Genomic DNA, 18,417 nt, shown 5'->3' on the forward strand with positions numbered 1-18,417 from the left:
AGCAGACTCTGAGTCTGAGTGGTCTGTAGCATGGCTTTGCAGGTTGTGTAACTGATGAGTGGTTACCCAGGCTCCGGGTTTTTTCCCTTGTCGTTATAGTTTTTGTAGGGTGTCGAGTAATTTCAGGCTGTGGTGCCTTTCGAAGGAGCCGCCTTTTTGTACTCACCCTTTGTTTGCATTTAGTGTCCTCTAGCTTGGGTATTGTTTTCCCAAAAGTAATGAATGCAGCTGTGGACGCTTCCTGTTTAAGAAGAAAAACATAAATTATGCTTACCTGATAATTTTATTTTCTTCTGACAGGAAGAGTCCACAGTTCCCGCCCGCGCTTATTATGGGGCGGCAGTATATTTTTTTTCTTCTGGCATCTTTTTTAAACCCCCCCCCCCCCTAATATTTCTCCTACTGTTCCTTTTTCCCTTGGCAGAATGACGGAAGAAGGAAGTGGGGGAGGTATTTGAAGCCTTTGGCTGGGGTGTCTTTGACTCCTCCTGGTGGCCAGGTTCTGAATTCCCAAAAGTTATGAATGCAGCTGTGGACTCTTCCTGTCAGAAGAAAAGAAAATGATCAGGTAAGCATAATTTATGTTTTTTTAGATTTTGCTTTTTGACCTCTAGTGCGCATTAGAATTTTTAGGGGTTTAACCCCTTCATGTCCTTGGGACGTTCCATGCTGTCCTAACAGCGCTGGGCTTAATGCCCTTAGGGTGGCATGGAATGTCCTAACTTTTTTGGTGGCCTTCACCTTCCCGCTTTCATGAAACAAAACATCCGACTGGGGCATCATCGGGAGTCCCCCAAAATCCGATCCCAGCATTAAAGGGCCAGTAAACCTAGAAAATATTTTTTTTATAATTCTGCACATAGTGCAGAATTATATAACATTATATTAGTGCTAGTTTTATACAACCTAATATTGCCGCTGAAATTTTATAAAAAAAGAAGGTTTTTCAGACCCGCCCTCTGTGATCTACTGAGCGGGTCTGGTTTTCCCTCAGAGCGCATCTGGCCAGCTGTCTAGTCACAGCCCGGCCCGACCGCGCCATTACACTCAGTGTAGCTCACTCCCGCTGTCAGACAGACTACTTTTTTCCGATTGTTAACACTTGCCCCTGAACGGGTAAATGTCCTTTTAATGCCAGAGTTTCCAATGACATGTTAAAAAAGCATGGAAATTCTACTTTCACCCATTTGATAATATATTATTTAATTTAGTAGTTTCTGAATTTACATGGTTTTTTTAACGTTTGATTGAGAGCTTTAATTAATTGACATTTATATATATATATATATATATATATATATATATATATATATATATATATATACATATATACATACATACATATACACACAGTGCATTTCAAAAGTATTGAGACCCCTTCACAGTGGCCTCCATAATTCTTAAAGTAAATGCCAATTTTGATGCTAAAGTGCCCGGTTTTTAAAAATTCGATTAAAACAGGGGCACTTTAATTCATCAAAATTTACATTTCACTCCTCTTGACAGCAGCTCCAACTTCCTCTGGTCATTGCAAGCCATTTCTGACTTCAGAAATGATGGATAGGTCATCCTCCAATCACGGCTTCCCCCCCGGGGTAATCAGTGTCTGATTCAATGCCGTGATTGGAGGAAGCCGGATTCCTCATTTTAGACCCAGGAAGAGGCTTTACAACAGGTGGAGGAAGCTGGAGTGGCTGTCAAGTTTAAAAGGTAAGTTTTTTTTCTCTACAGGAGTGAAATGTAAATTTTGATGAATTAAAGTGCCCCTGTTTTTAATTGAATTTTTAAAAACTGGGCACTTTAGCATCAAAATTGACATTCACTTTAAATGAATGAAGTTTGGAATAATCATGACTCTTCTTAGAGCTTGCTACCCAGCCAATCTGCGCAATCAGGGAAGAAGAGACTCATTAAGAAAGGTGACCAAGAACCCAATGGGAACCCTGAGCTTCAGAGATTATGTGTGGTGATGGGAGAAACTTGCAGAAAAACAACCGTCACTACAACACTCCACCAATCGGGGCTTTATGGCAGAGTGTCCAGATGAAAGTTGCATGGAATGTGAGAAACAAGATTCTCTGGTCTGATGTAGAGAATATTGAACTGTTTGGCCTCAATTCCAGACACCTCTCATCACCTGTGCAATACCATCCCAATGGTGAAGAAAGATTGTGGTAGCATCATGCGGGGGGGTCAGTGGAAGGGACTTGGGCACTGTTCAGGGTTGACTGAAAGCTTCAAAATACTGAGATTTCCTTAATAAAAACCTGGTCCAGAGTGCTCAGGACCTGCAACTGGGCAAAAGGTTCACCTTCCAACAGGACAATGACCCTAATCATACAGCCAAGACAACACATAAGTGGCTTAGTGACAACTCTGTGAATGTTCTTGAGTGGCCCAGCCAGAGCCCGGACTTGAGCCCAATCGAACATATCTGGAGAGACCTCAAAAAAATGGCTGTCCACCGATGATCCCCATCCAACCTGACAGAGCTTGAGAGAATCTGCAGAGAAGTATAGCAGAAAAAAGCTTGTTGCATCATACTTAAAAAGACTTGAGGCTGTAATCGGTGCCAAAGGTGCTTCCACTAAGTACTGAGTTAATGGTCAGAATACTTATATCAATGTGATATTTTAATTTTTAATACATTTGCAAAGTTATCAACAATCTGTTTTTTTGCTTTTTCATTATGGGTGCAACATAACAAAATATGAATAAATTGAAGGGGTCTGAATACTTTCTGAATGCACTGTATATGCATGTGTGTGTGTGTGTGTGTGTGTGTGTGTGTGTGTGTGTGTGTGTATATATATATATATATATATATGTGTGTGTGTGTGTATATGTTTATGTATTGTTAGTTAAATAAAATGTATCACTACGTACTTCTATACTCTTGTTACTTTGGAGTCTGAATCACTGAACTAACTGATACTTCTGTCTATCTATCTATCTATCAATCATTTCCTCTTGAAAAAGTCTGGAAAGCGCAGACGAAACGCGTTGGGGGTGGAGCTAAGGACGGCTCCGATATGCCAAGACTGTGTGGAAGTAATATTGAAGCGGCAGCAATATAGCTGTGACCGGAAGGATTCCTAAGTGAACTGGGACCCGCTTCTTTTTCCCTATGAAGGGATCAATGCGATAAATTTTAAACTGTTTGTAAGTGCATTACTTTTGTGTGTTGAATAAATTTGTGAAAAAGTTATGGAGATTAGGCGCTTAATCTGCAAAAGGGATAAAGGTGTGTATGGAGGTCGTTAGCTAAATATGTAGAAAAAACTGGACCTTGGACAGAATAAGTGAAAAATTCTTCTACAATTTATTTTCAAAATAAAAACATGATAATACCAAGATAAAATAAATCACAATCCCTAAGTGTTGCAACACTATATCGATCAATTCATAAAATTTCTAAAATTCAGATATACATTTGTTTCATACACAAATAAAAGGATTTATCTGCTCTTTTGTATCCTTTGTTCAAAGATTTTAGATAGAATGTATTCTTTTATTTCAACACAATTAATAATATTTGTCTCTATTTGATATTTTATATCTATATTTCATCAACTTTAAAATTACAAATATGTAGCAAAAACTAACAATTAGTTAAAACAATTTAAATGCAAGATTATAAATGGTGTCCCCACAATGGCTGTTTACTTATATTGGTTGTAATTTTGTGTATCTAAAAAGTTCATCAAAGCATTTGTAAGTAATTGGAGATAAGTTACTGAGGGCTGTGTTCTTTATCCTTATATTTATGTTGTGATATATTACGGTTTCACAGTTACCTCTTTGTATCCTCAGTGAGCTTAATTTGTAGAAAAGGAATGTTCCAAACAGTGTTTAGGGGTGATTTTCTTACCCTCTCTTGTGAGCTGTTACTACTCACGGCTTCCCAGCGGTTCCTATGTGTCCTCAGTTTGACTCTCAGACAAGGGGTTCCGGTAGATAATTTTCTTTGTGTTACCTTGTCACTGGTCTTTGTAGAAGTGCTCTGATTACAGCACCAAACTGTAGACAATCCTTTTGTTTCTGTAACTTGCGCAAGTTAGCTTTTGTGTTTGTAGTTCCTCAATCTCCTGCACTTAAGTACTTCTGTACGCAGGAAAAAAACAGGCTTTTTCTTTCTTGGTGTTCACACAGATATCAACATGTTTCGCCAGCAACCCTGGCTTTATCAAGATAAAGTGTGATCACACCTTACACCTTTATATAGCACTGACTTGATTTCCATTGGTCCATTCACTGTTTCTGTTTCTCTTTTCCACTGGGTCCTAGAGTCCTTTTGTTCAAATATCCTATTTTGTTTTCTAACTTTTTATTTTTTATTCAGGTCATATCAGAGTGGTTAACCGATTTCTTTTTTCATTATTCCTAACAGCCTTTCTCCATTACTTCACATATGCCAAGGGGTTCAACCATTTATATTTTAACAGTTTATTTAATTTTCACATTCATTTTCTATTACTCCTATTAACATTTTAAACTTTTGACAAATCTTTAGAATAAATTAGTTTAGAAATCCATTTATTTTAAAATAATAATCCCAATTAATTTTTTATATAAATATATTATTTTTCCAAGTGTCTTAGGTGAAGAATTTTTAAGTGGCTCCATGATATAGGTACTATTACAAAAGTGAAAGGGGAGAAAAACAAATAATGTGGTGATATGTTTGTGCAAGAGAAAAAATTATCCCTTTATTTTAGTGGCTCCATTATATAGATACTATACAAAGGGGAGAGGGGGGGAAAACAAATAAGGTGGTGATATGTTTGTGTAAAGGAATTAATTATCCCTTTTTTTTTTTTTTTTTTTTTTTTGAAAAAATCTCTAGGATAATACATTTTTAGTGACTAAAACTAGTTATACAAATTTATTAAAGATAGTGATTACTGTGTGCCTAGAAAAGGAGATATATCCAATTCTGAATTCAAACCGTAGGGGTGAATCGTGTTGAAGTTGTATATGAATTCTGCTTCTTTTTTTAGAATAGATGCTTCTAAATCTCCCCCTCTCCAATTGGGTTTCACTTTATATAATCCCCAATACTTCATATCTGAGACTCTATTTTTGTGTATTTCCCTAAAATGTTTATAAAGATAAGTGTCCAGGTTCCCTTTTTTGATGTTACAGATATGCTCCCTTATCCTGTCCCTTAGCATTCGCGTCGTTTCTCCTATGTAAAAAAGTTCACAAGAGCATTGCAGCATATAGATTACTCCTTTATTAGTGCACCTTATTGTGTTTTCTATTTTAAACTCCTTAGTGTTATTAGGAGTCCTAACAGTTTTCTTTTTAATGCCATACTGGCATGCTCTGCATACATGGCAGGGAAAAAAACCTTTCACATCCCCTCCTTTTAGATCTTTCTCAAAAGATTTCTTATTTTTATTCTGTTTTTTGTACTCACTCGGTGCAAGAATCATTTTTAAATTTTGTGCTCTCCTATAAATTACCCTTGGGTATGGTGGTATTTTGTCTCCTAGAATTGGGTCATTTTTTAGGAGATGCCAGTGTTTTCTTAAAATTTTTTTCACTAGTAAATGGTCTTCGCTGAAGTCATTTATAAAAGGTACATTGAACTCATCTGACATATAATTATTAGATTTATGTTTATACTCTAATAGTTCTTTTCTCTCTGTGTTTCTTGCTCTCTCTGTTGCTCTATTTATTGTTTCTTTCTTATAACCTCTTTCCTTAAATTTTTCTTCCAAGATGTTAATCTGGAATTCAAAGTCATCAATCCTTGAGCAATTTTTCCGGACCCTTAAACTTTGGCTTATTGGTATACTTTCCTTCCATTTAGGGAGGTGACAGCTGGAGGCATGTATAAAATTGTTCGAATCGACTTTTTTAAAGTGTGTTTTAGTTTCAATGTTGTCTGATACTATCATTATATCCAGATCTAAGAATGTGATCTGTTCTTTATTAAATTCATATGTAAACGAGATACCTCTGTCATTACTATTCATGGCCTCAAAGAACTCCAGGAGATCTGTCTCTTCCCCTTTCCAAATTATAAAAATATCATCTATGAACCTCTTAAAGAGCACAAGGTTCACACCGAGCTCCAGACTTCCCAGGAACCTTTGTTCCCAATCTCCCATAAAAAGATTGGCATAGCTCGGTGCGAACCTTGTGCCCATGGCGGTTCCCTCAATTTGAACATAATATGTGTTATTGAATGAGAAGTAGTTGTGTTCTAATATAAATCTTATGCTCTGCAATAAGAAATCTTTCTGTTCTTTTGGTAACTCATCATCTTTATTCAAAAAGGACTCCACTGCCTCTATTCCAAAATCATGTCTAATGGATGTATATAAAGAAGTCACATCGCAGGAGGCTAATATCATAGAGTCTTCCCATTTTATATTCTCCAATAATCTTAGGAGGCTGGTAGAGTCTTTTAAATATGTACTGAGATTTACCACATATTTCTGTAAAAAGGTATCAATATATCTTGATAAATTTGCTGTCATTGAACCTATACCGGAGATTATAGGTCTCCCTGGAGGGTCTATGAGGCTCTTGTGTATCTTGGGTAAGTGGTAGAAGACCGGCACTCTAGGGAACTTATTCAGAATATAATTATATTCACCTTCTTTTAAAATGCCGGTCTCTCTTCCACTACCCAAAATAGACATCAGCTTTTTATTGAATTTCTCAGTGGGATTCAGTTCCAATTTTCTGTATGTTTTCCTATCACCCAGAAGCCTTTCAGCTTCTTTACAATATTTCAATTTGTCCATCACCACCAAGCCACCCCCCTTATCCGCCGGCTTGATGGTGATGGAGTTATCCTCCTTTAAATTCTTGAGGACCTCCCTATCTTTTCTACTCAAATTGGAGTTTACTTTCAAGCTATGATTGTCCTTTCTTAAGTCTGCTAATACTAGCTTTTCAAAAGTCTCTATATTACTCCCTTTCTCATTGGAGGGGTAAAACTTTGATTTTGGCTTCAAATTGGTATGTACAAACCCGTCAGTCACTACTCTTGTGTAATTCTCTAGAGGTTGTTTCAAATAGTATCTTTTAAGTGTTACATTTCTTATAAATTTCCTTACATTTATATGGGTTTCAAATTTATTCAAGGTTTTACTTATAAATGAACTTGAGAAAAATATGAATAAAGAGTTGAGACAAAAAATGGAACTCATATTCTTAGATAGATATTTGGATAAAGAGCTTATACCTAGAGGATTAAAATTTAAAAAATCCTGCACCTTCCAATTAAGTGATGTACATCAAGAAGAATGGGAAAGAGTACTATTTAATGCCTCTAAAGGGCTGAAAGAGATTATAAAAAAATCTAGAAACGAGACATTATGCAATATTAATGAGGAAATTTTATCTATAAAAAATAGATTGGATAATAGTCAGGAACAGCACCTACTAAAAAATAGACAGAAGTTGATCATGGAGAGATTAGACACGTTAAAAAATGAGATTATTAATAACAGATGGAAGAAAATAGAGAGAGATGAAAAAGAAAAACAAAAAGAAATACAGGAGAATCAGGATATGGAAATAACAACAGAAAACTATGATATAGAGGATAGGAATGATAAACAAACCCTTAATGGGGGAGTTAAATATCATAAGGACAAGGGAGCTGAATACCAAGGAGGGGGCATTTATGAGGATCAAAGGAATATGAGAGATAAAAGATTTAATGAAAGAAGAGACTATTCACATTATAATTCAACATACAGAAGGAATAATTACCCTCATTATTACAACAGGGATTTTAGACCTTATAGGAACAGACAGTCATATAGACCTAATGAATATAACGGATCTTATAGAAATAAGGTTTTTAATACATATGATGGACACTATGATAATCGTAATTTCTATGATGGATGGGATACAGCAAACTACAGACATGGTAGGGAGGAAGAGTACACACCACATAGACAAAACAGAAATAGACTGGAGGAGAATTGGAAAACTTCCACACATAGAAATCATGAAAGGAAAGGGAGGGATGAAGGATGGAAACCAGTCACATATAATAGATTTGAACCACTAGAGAAAAGAAGACTAGATAGTTTTGAACTTACAATTGAGGAGGAACATTTTTTAGGGAAAAGCCCTCAAAAGGAGGGCAAGACAGTAAAAATAAAAGAGGTAACAGAAACAGGAAAACCTCAAAAAGCCATCACAAAAAAAAGAAATATAGAGGAAGTAGAGGAGGAAAGGGAAGACAAGATAGGGGTAAAGAGACAGAGATAGGAAAGGAGGTTGTTGACCTCCCTAAAAAAAGTAGTATTTTCAATTTAAGCGATAGATCCCTTTCAGATGAAGAAACAAAAATTTTAGGCTTAGGTTTAACCTTTGCTCCAAGTAAAACCTTGAATAAATTTGAAACCCATATAAATGTAAGGAAATTTATAAGAAATTTAACACTTAAAAGATACTATTTGAAACAACCTCTAGAGAATTACACAAGAGTAGTGACTGACGGGTTTGTACATACCAATTTGAAGCCAAAATCAAAGTTTTACCCCTCCAATGAGAAAGGGAGTAATATAGAGACTTTTGAAAAGCTAGTATTAGCAGACTTAAGAAAGGACAATCATAGCTTGAAAGTAAACTCCAATTTGAGTAGAAAAGATAGGGAGGTCCTCAAGAATTTAAAGGAGGATAACTCCATCACCATCAAGCCGGCGGATAAGGGGGTGGCTTGGTGGTGATGGACAAATTGAAATATTGTAAAGAAGCTGAAAGGCTTCTGGGTGATAGGAAAACATACAGAAAATTGGAACTGAATCCCACTGAGAAATTCAATAAAAAGCTGATGTCTATTTTGGGTAGTGGAAGAGAGACCGGCATTTTAAAAGAAGGTGAATATAATTATATTCTGAATAAGTTCCCTAGAGTGCCGGTCTTCTACCACTTACCCAAGATACACAAGAGCCTCATAGACCCTCCAGGGAGACCTATAATCTCCGGTATAGGTTTAATGACAGCAAATTTATCAAGATATATTGATACCTTTTTACAGAAATATGTGGTAAATCTCAGTACATATTTAAAAGACTCTACCAGCCTCCTAAGATTATTGGAGAATATAAAATGGGAAGACTCTATGATATTAGCCTCCTGCGATGTGACTTCTTTATATACATCCATTAGACATGATTTTGGAATAGAGGCAGTGGAGTCCTTTTTGAATAAAGATGATGAGTTACCAAAAGAACAGAAAGATTTCTTATTGCAGAGCATAAGATTTATATTAGAACACAACTACTTCTCATTCAATAACACATATTATGTTCAAATTGAGGGAACCGCCATGGGCACAAGGTTCGCACCGAGCTATGCCAATCTTTTTATGGGAGATTGGGAACAAAGGTTCCTGGGAAGTCTGGAGCTCGGTGCGAACCTTGTGCTCTTTAAGAGGTTCATAGATGATATTTTTATAATTTGGAAAGGGGAAGAGACAGATCTCCTGGAGTTCTTTGAGGCCATGAATAGTAATGACAGAGGTATCTCGTTTACATATGAATTTAATAAAGAACAGATCACATTCTTAGATCTGGATATAATGATAGTATCAGACAACATTGAAACTAAAACACACTTTAAAAAAGTCGATTCGAACAATTTTATACATGCCTCCAGCTGTCACCTCCCTAAATGGAAGGAAAGTATACCAATAAGCCAAAGTTTAAGGGTCCGGAAAAATTGCTCAAGGATTGATGACTTTGAATTCCAGATTAACATCTTGGAAGAAAAATTTAAGGAAAGAGGTTATAAGAAAGAAACAATAAATAGAGCAACAGAGAGAGCAAGAAACACAGAGAGAAAAGAACTATTAGAGTATAAACATAAATCTAATAATTATATGTCAGATGAGTTCAATGTCCCTTTTATAAATGACTTCAGCGAAGACCATTTACTAGTGAAAAAATTTTTTAAGAAAACACTGGCATCTCCTAAAAAATGACCCAATTCTAGGAGACAAAATACCACCATACCCAAGGGTAATTTATAGGAGAGCACAAAATTTAAAAATGATTCTTGCACCGAGTGAGTACAAAAAACAGAATAAAAATAAGAAATCTTTTGAGAAAGATCTAAAAGGAGGGGATGTGAAAGGTTTTTTTCCCTGCCATGTATGCAGAGCATGCCAGTATGGCATTAAAAAGAAAACTGTTAGGACTCCTAATAACACTAAGGAGTTTAAAATAGAAAACACAATAAGGTGCACTAATAAAGGAGTAATCTATATGCTGCAATGCTCTTGTGAACTTTTTTACATAGGAGAAACGACGCGAATGCTAAGGGACAGGATAAGGGAGCATATCTGTAACATCAAAAAAGGGAACCTGGACACTTATCTTTATAAACATTTTAGGGAAATACACAAAAATAGAGTCTCAGATATGAAGTATTGGGGATTATATAAAGTGAAACCCAATTGGAGAGGGGGAGATTTAGAAGCATCTATTCTAAAAAAAGAAGCAGAATTCATATACAACTTCAACACGATTCACCCCTACGGTTTGAATTCAGAATTGGATATATCTCCTTTTCTAGGCACACAGTAATCACTATCTTTAATAAATTTGTATAACTAGTTTTAGTCACTAAAAATGTATTATCCTAGAGATTTTTTTAAAAAAAAAAAAAAAAAAAAAAAAAAAAAAAGGGATAATTAATTCCTTTACACAAACATATCACCACCTTATTTGTTTTCCCCCCCTCTCCCCTTTGTAATAGTATCTATATAATGGAGCCACTAAAATAAAGGGATAATTTTTTCTCTTGCACAAACATATCACCACATTATTTGTTTTTCTCCCCTTTCACTTTTGTAATAGTACCTATATCATGGAGCCACTTAAAAATTCTTCACCTAAGACACTTGGAAAAATAATATATTTATATAAAAAATTAATTGGGATTATTATTTTAAAATAAATGGATTTCTAAACTAATTTATTCTAAAGATTTGTCTAAAGTTTAAAATGTTAATAGGAGTAATAGAAAATGAATGTGAAAATTAAATAAACTGTTAAAATATAAATGGTTGAACCCCTTGGCATATGTGAAGTAATGGAGAAAGGCTGTTAGGAATAATGAAAAAAGAAATCGGTTAACCACTCTGATATGACCTGAATAAAAAATAAAAAGTTAGAAAACAAAATAGGATATTTGAACAAAAGGACTCTAGGACCCAGTGGAAAAGAGAAACAGAAACAGTGAATGGACCAATGGAAATCAAGTCAGTGCTATATAAAGGTGTAAGGTGTGATCACACTTTATCTTGATAAAGCCAGGGTTGCTGGCGAAACATGTTGATATCTGTGTGAACACCAAGAAAGAAAAAGCCTGTTTTTTTCCTGCGTACAGAAGTACTTAAGTGCAGGAGATTGAGGAACTACAAACACAAAAGCTAACTTGCGCAAGTTACAGAAACAAAAGGATTGTCTACAGTTTGGTGCTGTAATCAGAGCACTTCTACAAAGACCAGTGACAAGGTAACACAAAGAAAATTATCTACCGGAACCCCTTGTCTGAGAGTCAAACTGAGGACACATAGGAACCGCTGGGAAGCCGTGAGTAGTAACAGCTCACAAGAGAGGGTAAGAAAATCACCCCTAAACACTGTTTGGAACATTCCTTTTCTACAAATTAAGCTCACTGAGGATACAAAGAGGTAACTGTGAAACCGTAATATATCACAACATAAATATAAGGATAAAGAACACAGCCCTCAGTAACTTATCTCCAATTACTTACAAATGCTTTGATGAACTTTTTAGATACACAAAATTACAACCAATATAAGTAAACAGCCATTGTGGGGACACCATTTATAATCTTGCATTTAAATTGTTTTAACTAATTGTTAGTTTTTGCTACATATTTGTAATTTTAAAGTTGATGAAATATAGATATAAAATATCAAATAGAGACAAATATTATTAATTGTGTTGAAATAAAAGAATACATTCTATCTAAAATCTTTGAACAAAGGATACAAAAGAGCAGATAAATCCTTTTATTTGTGTATGAAACAAATGTATATCTGAATTTTAGAAATTTTATGAATTGATCGATATAGTGTTGCAACACTTAGGGATTGTGATTTATTTTATCTTGGTATTATCATGTTTTTATTTTGAAAATAAATTGTAGAAGAATTTTTCACTTATTCTGTCCAAGGTCCAGTTTTTTCTACATATTTAGCTAACGACCTCCATACACACCTTTATCCCTTTTGCAGATTAAGCGCCTAATCTCCATAACTTTTTCACTTTATACACCTTTCTATCTGGGAAGTAGATAGTAGGAGAATAGGGCAAGGGATATTAACTCTTAAGCGCTAGTTTATTTAACCCCCTTTTTTTGTTGAATAAATTTGTGGAAACTGCTACCTTGATGTGGGGTTGCGCTGTCTCTTCTTTTCGCCATAGGATCTATCAATCTAATGACTAATTATTTAATACATGATTTTAAATGTCTCTCACTAAAACATAATGTACTATTTCCCCAGTTGAAAAACCTTGCATTAAACTTCTCTGGGGATGGTCCTACCACTTTATCCAAAGTATATGCTATTGTATATCATATTATCCCCAAAGTCTCTGCAAATGGTGATTTAAAGGGACAATAAACACTTTGAGATGGTAATATAAAATGCTAAATTGTGTGTATATATATATATTTAAATCTGTAATATACTTTATTATTTATTTTGTCCCCTTTTCCTGTAATTTCATTCTGAAATTGTGAGCTTTTTAGTTCCTGTTAGAAATGGAAGTGCAGAACACTGTTATTCCACACAGCCATTGGCTGCACACTCTAATTGTCCACAGCAGAGAAGGTAACCTAAGTTACAACATGTCAGCGCCCATTGTTTTATAGACACTAAAACCTTACACTATTTTGTCAATATTTAAACAGCTAATAAATCTTTAAAAAATACATCTACATGTTATTCTCAGACTAATCTTTTCTTTGAATGCATCATTCTAGCAAGCATTTGTTTAGTGTTTAATGTCCCTTTAATTCCAGTGTAATAGGCTTTAGAAGAATCATTGTATTTGTTTCTCTTCTCTGGGGACTATGGATTATAGCATGCTCCTTTCTTCAAGAGGAAAAGTTTACCTAACAGAACAGATTTAAATGAATGATGCAGAGAAACCACGAGGATGCAGCAATTAATCATCCAAATCAGGGATGTTTTAAAGATCACAATAATAATCCCCTCAATTAGAAAGGTACACTTTCTAGTATACAGTTTAAAACAATTGTGATGAATAACCTTATTTATATGAAAACAGAACTCAAATATCCAAATTTGAGTTTTATGAGAATAATTTATTCATTTGTACATAGACCATATTTTCATGCTGGTAGCTGTGATAGTAGTGACAAATTTTACTGGACCAGTAGAATGATTGTGTACAGAAGCTATAGGGATATGAGCATATTTGTCATCAATATAAAGGAGGGTTATTTAAAATCAATATGTTAATTTAAAATGGTGTAACTTAAATGATCAAGTAAATATGCTTAGATTTCCTGTTTATTGCACAGTTGTAGTAACTGTTACTATCTTTTTATTTTATCTTAATGCTTAGCAGCTTGTGCAAATGTTTATGGATTATATTATTGGGGTTTATTTGCATATTTTCAGTGATTAATATAAAGTAATACTACATCTAATATACATATTGTCAAGAGCATAATGCACTTATTAGATAATATATTTTTTTCCTGTGTGTTTTCCCTTATACAATAAATGTTGTATCCTTCTTTACCCCTCCCATTGTAGAATATCCTTCCATCCATTTTCTTCATTGCTTAAGTAGATGAGCATGTCTCAGGGACAGAGTCTCAGTTTCTACCTTGACCACCATTAGAAATTGACATATGTTCTTGATCTGGGTACAAAAGTATACCAGAGAAGAGAGAGTCATTGAGGTTGTCTCCATAAATACCACTGAATTTTTCATCTCCATAAATCTGCAATGAAACCTCATCTCCAACATCCAAATGGAGAAGGATGGAGCCAGATGCCTGGTCCACGTTGTTAGTCTGGAACTGGTCAAAGGTAAACATTACTGGCTTGTTATTTCTATATAATCCAACTCTGACATCCTTCGTGTAGACAGTGAGATGGTATGAGAACTGATAGAGCCCAGCAAAGGAGCACCGAAATAGTCCTGTTGTTGCATCATAGTGATTTTGCTCATTATAGAAGACTTTAGTAAATCGAATAGGTGAATTGGGGATTAGCACTTTTGTAGCCAGACCCATGCTAAAGGCTGAACGTTGAAGGAATGAATTCTCTCCTTTTATCCCAGGGGCTCCTGGGAAGCCCCGTGGCCCTTCATTTCCTGGAGGCCCTTGGATTCCCACGTCCCCTTGTTGTCCTTTTTCACCTGAAAATATTTTGGTGACATTATTATTTAATAGCTGTTAACTACTAACTTCTTCAAGTAGCTTCAAACTAATGCAGTAAGTAACTGTGATAGAGTAGTAGGTATGTTATCAGCCTTCCTGTTGGGTTATGGGTTCGTATATAGGGTGACTCTCAGAAGCAATGGTTTATATGTACCTGGTTCCAAAAAAATAAACTTTAGAAAGCACCATGCACAAATTAATATGTTTTAGCAATCCAGTCCCTCATAAGCAGACACATCAAACTTTCTTCCCCTAGTATGCAAATGTTCTATGAATATGAAATTAAAATAAATGTACTATTTTTGAAGTTTCAAAGTGGAAAATTTGTAAATGCCAAGCTTCTATAAATTTGATGTTTCCTATGTTGCACTTTTAAGTTCTTATACAAAATTATTATTTAAAAAAAACAACTTTAGGCCACTGTTGTAGAGTGAAATATACATGTGCAAAACACAGCTACACAGTTATTTTAACTGAAGACTAAATTATCTCTACTAGCTATGGGTAAAATTAGAAATCATATATCAGTGATGAATAAACTTGCAAAGAATGTGGGATCTCATAAAAACAAAGACTGGTTTGACAAATATTGATTAATTATCCCTTTTAGGCTTCCCATAGCTAAACCTCGTTAGGCTTAATTTGCCCCAATACTTCTCTAACCATACTTAATTCAGGGTCTACTCACCTATATTTCCTATATCCCCTTTTTCACCATGATTCCCATCTCTGCCATCTCTCCCTGGTAGTCCATTATGTCCGGGGGATCCAGGTACTCCCCCCATCCAGTTAGAACAAGGATTCCTTGTAGGCTGTATTGGATCATCTTCAGCTCCAGCACCAAGTGACACCAACAGCAGCAGAGCACACAGAAAATGTGGAGCCACCATCCTACTACACAACCAGTGGATATCTAAAAAATCCAATGGATAGGTCAGTGGGATACCACACAAATTGTAAAGAATATATATATTTGTTTCTACATTTGTTATTCTGTGGTGCTGGGTACATGGGTATGGAATAACAGTGATTCTTGGTAAAAAGAGCGTATAATTTACAGACTAGCATTGTAAGCCTCAAAACACTTGCAGTGCCATATGTCGAGTTCGCTCAAATGTCAATTATGCATAGTGACAATACTATTTTCCTGATTCATTGTGTAATAGTCTGTAATTTTTATACTTTATTTTACATAGATTTATGTTTCCTCGAGTGAAAAATGTTTCCACAATCAAGGTGGTATCTTGTTTTATACAGTATGCTGTAGTGGTCTTCATTCCATGATTCATGATTCAGAACTTTCCAATTCACTTTTATCACCAATTTTGCTTTGTTATCTTGGGCCTAGATTTAGAGTTTGGCGGTAGCCGTGAAAACCAGCGTTAGAGGCTCCTAACGCTGGTTTTAGGCTACTTCCGGTATTTGGAGTCACTCAAAAAAGGGTCTAACGCTCACTTTTCAGCCGCGACTTTTCCATACCGCAGATCCCCTTACGTAAATTGCGTATCCTATCTTTTCAATGGGATTTTTCTAACTCCGGTATTTAGAGTCGTGTCTGAAGTGAGCGTTAGAAATCTAACGACAAAACTCCAGCCGCAGGAAAAAAGTCAGTAGTTAAGAGCTTTCTGGGCTAACGCCGGTTCATAAAGCTCTTAACTACTGTACTCTAAAGTACACTAACACCCATAAACTACCTATGTACCCGTAAACCGAGGTCCCCCCACATCGCTGCAACTCCATTAAATTTTTTTAACCCCTAATCTGCCGACCGCCACCTACGTTATACTTATGTACCCCTAATCTGCTGCCCCTAACACCGCCGACCCCTATATTATATTTATTAACCCCTAACCTGCCCCCCACAACGTCGCAGCCAGCTACCTACAATAATTAACCCCTAATCTGCCGACCGCAAAGCGCTGCCACCTACATTATAGCTATGTACCCCTAATCTGCTGCCCCTAAAACCGCCGACCCCTATATTATATTTATTACCCCCTAATCTGCCCCCCTCAACGTCGCCTCCACCTGCCTACATTTATTAACCCGTAATCTGCCGAGCGGACCGCACCGCTATTATTATAAAGTTATTAACCCCTAATCCGCCTCACTAACCCTATAATAAATAGTATTAACCCCTAATCTGCCCTCCCTAACATCGCCGACACCTAACTTCAATTATTAACCCCTAATCTGCCGACTGGAGCTCACCGCTATTCTAATAAATGTATTAACCCCTAAAGCTAAGTCTAACCCTAACACTAACACCCCCCTAAGTTAAATATAATTTTAATCTAACGAAATTTATTAACTCTTATTAAATAAATTATTCCTATTTAAAGCTAAATACTTACCTGTAAAATAAATCCTAATATAGCTACAATATAAATTATAATTATATTATAGCTATTTTAGGATTAATATTTATTTTACAGGTAACTTTGTATTTATTTTAACCAGGTACAATAGCTATTAAATAGTTAAGAACTATTTAATAGCTAAAATAGTTAAAATAATTACAAATTTACCTGTAAAATAAATCCTAACCTAAGTTACAATTAAACCTAACACTACACTATCAATAAATTAATTAAATAAAATACCTACAATTACCTACAATTAAACCTAACACTACACTATCAATAAATTAATTAAATACAATACCTACAAATAACTACAATGAAATAAACTAACTAAAGTACAAAAAATAAAAAAGAACTAAGTTACAAAAAATAAAAAAAAAATATTTACAAACATAAGAAAAATATTACAACAATTTTAAACAAATTACACCTACTCTAAGCCCCCTAATAAAATAACAAAGCCCCCCAAAATAAAAAAATGCCCTACCCTATTCTAGATTACTAAAGTTCAAAGCTCTTTTACCTTACCAGCCCTGAACAGGGCCCTTTGCGGGGCATGCCCCAAGAAGTTTAGCTCTTTTGCCTGTAAAAAAAACATACAATACCCCCCCCAACATTACAACCCACCACCCACATACCCCTAATCTAACCCAAACCCCCCTTAAATAAACCTAACACTAAGCCCCTGAAGATCTCCCTACCTTGTCTTCACCTCACCGGGTTCAGCGATCGGTCCAGAAGAGGGTCCGAAGTCTTGATCCAAGCGGAGCAAGAAGAGGTCCTCCATCCGGTAGAAGTCTTCATCCAAGCGGGGCAGAAGAGGTCTTCCATCCGATTGAAGTCTTCATCCAAGCGGGATCTTCTATAGTCATCCATCCGGAGCGGAGCAGCAGGATCCTGAAAACCTCTGATGCGGAACATCCATCCTGGCCGACGACTGAACGACGAATGACGGTTCCTTTCAATCCAATCAGCCAATCGGATTGAACTTGATTCTGATTGGCTGATTCCATCAGCCAATCAGAATATTCCTACCTTAATTTCGATTGGCTGATAGAATCCTATCAGCCAATTGGAATTCGAGGGACGCCATCTTGGATGACATCATTTAAAGGAACCGTCATTCGTCGTTCAGTCGTCGGCCAGGATGGATGTTCCGCGTCGGAGGTCTTCAGGATCCTGCCGCTCCGCTCCGGATGGATGACTATAGAAGATCCCGCTTGGATGAAGACTTCAATCGGATGGAAGACCTCTTCTGCCCCGCTTGGATGAAGACTTCTATCGGATGGAGGACCTCTTCTTGCTCCGCTTGGATCAAGACTTCGGACCCTCTTCTGGACCGATCGCTAAACCGGTGAGGTGAAGACAAGGTAGGGAGATCTTCAGGGGCTTAGTGTTAGGTTTATTTAAGGGGGGTTTGGGTTAGATTAGGGGTATGTGGGTGGTGGGTTGTAATGTTGGGGGGGGGTATTGTATGTTTTTTTTTACAGGCAAAAGAGCTGAACTTCTTGGGGCATGCCCCGCAAAGGGCCCTGTTCAGGGCTGGTAAGGTAAAAGAGCTTTGAACTTTAGTAATCTAGAATAGGGTAGGGCATTTTTTTATTTTGGGGGGCTTTGT

General features: G+C 36.0%; 1 protein-coding gene across 1 annotated transcript; it reads right to left on the bottom strand.

Annotated features, from left to right (window-relative positions):
* Positions 1-13,326: 13,326 nt before the first annotated feature.
* Positions 13,327-15,355, bottom strand: ADIPOQ (adiponectin, C1Q and collagen domain containing). The gene is made up of 2 exons (XM_053696966.1): positions 15,125-15,355; positions 13,327-14,414 (listed from the first exon to the last, which is right to left on the bottom strand). The coding sequence occupies exons 1-2, from the start codon at positions 15,324-15,326 to the stop codon at positions 13,867-13,869; spliced, it is 750 nt and encodes a 249-aa protein (XP_053552941.1). The 5' UTR covers positions 15,327-15,355; the 3' UTR covers positions 13,327-13,866.
* Positions 15,356-18,417: the final 3,062 nt, after the last annotated feature.

Source organism: Bombina bombina, unplaced genomic scaffold, assembly GCF_027579735.1.
Source record: "Bombina bombina isolate aBomBom1 unplaced genomic scaffold, aBomBom1.pri scaffold_937, whole genome shotgun sequence".
Taxonomy (NCBI): domain Eukaryota; kingdom Metazoa; phylum Chordata; class Amphibia; order Anura; family Bombinatoridae; genus Bombina; species Bombina bombina.

What these genes read in the sequence shown, in the direction of transcription:
- ADIPOQ (XM_053696966.1), bottom strand. Translation starts at nt 15,326, where the DNA reads ATGGTGGCTCCACATTTTCTGTGTGCTCTGCTGCTGTTGGTGTCACTT. An exon ending in AGGGGATATAGGAAATATAG is followed by an intron (nt 14,415 to 15,124) that starts GTGAGTAGACCC and finishes AAATATTTTCAG; the next exon opens with GTGAAAAAGGACAACAAGGG.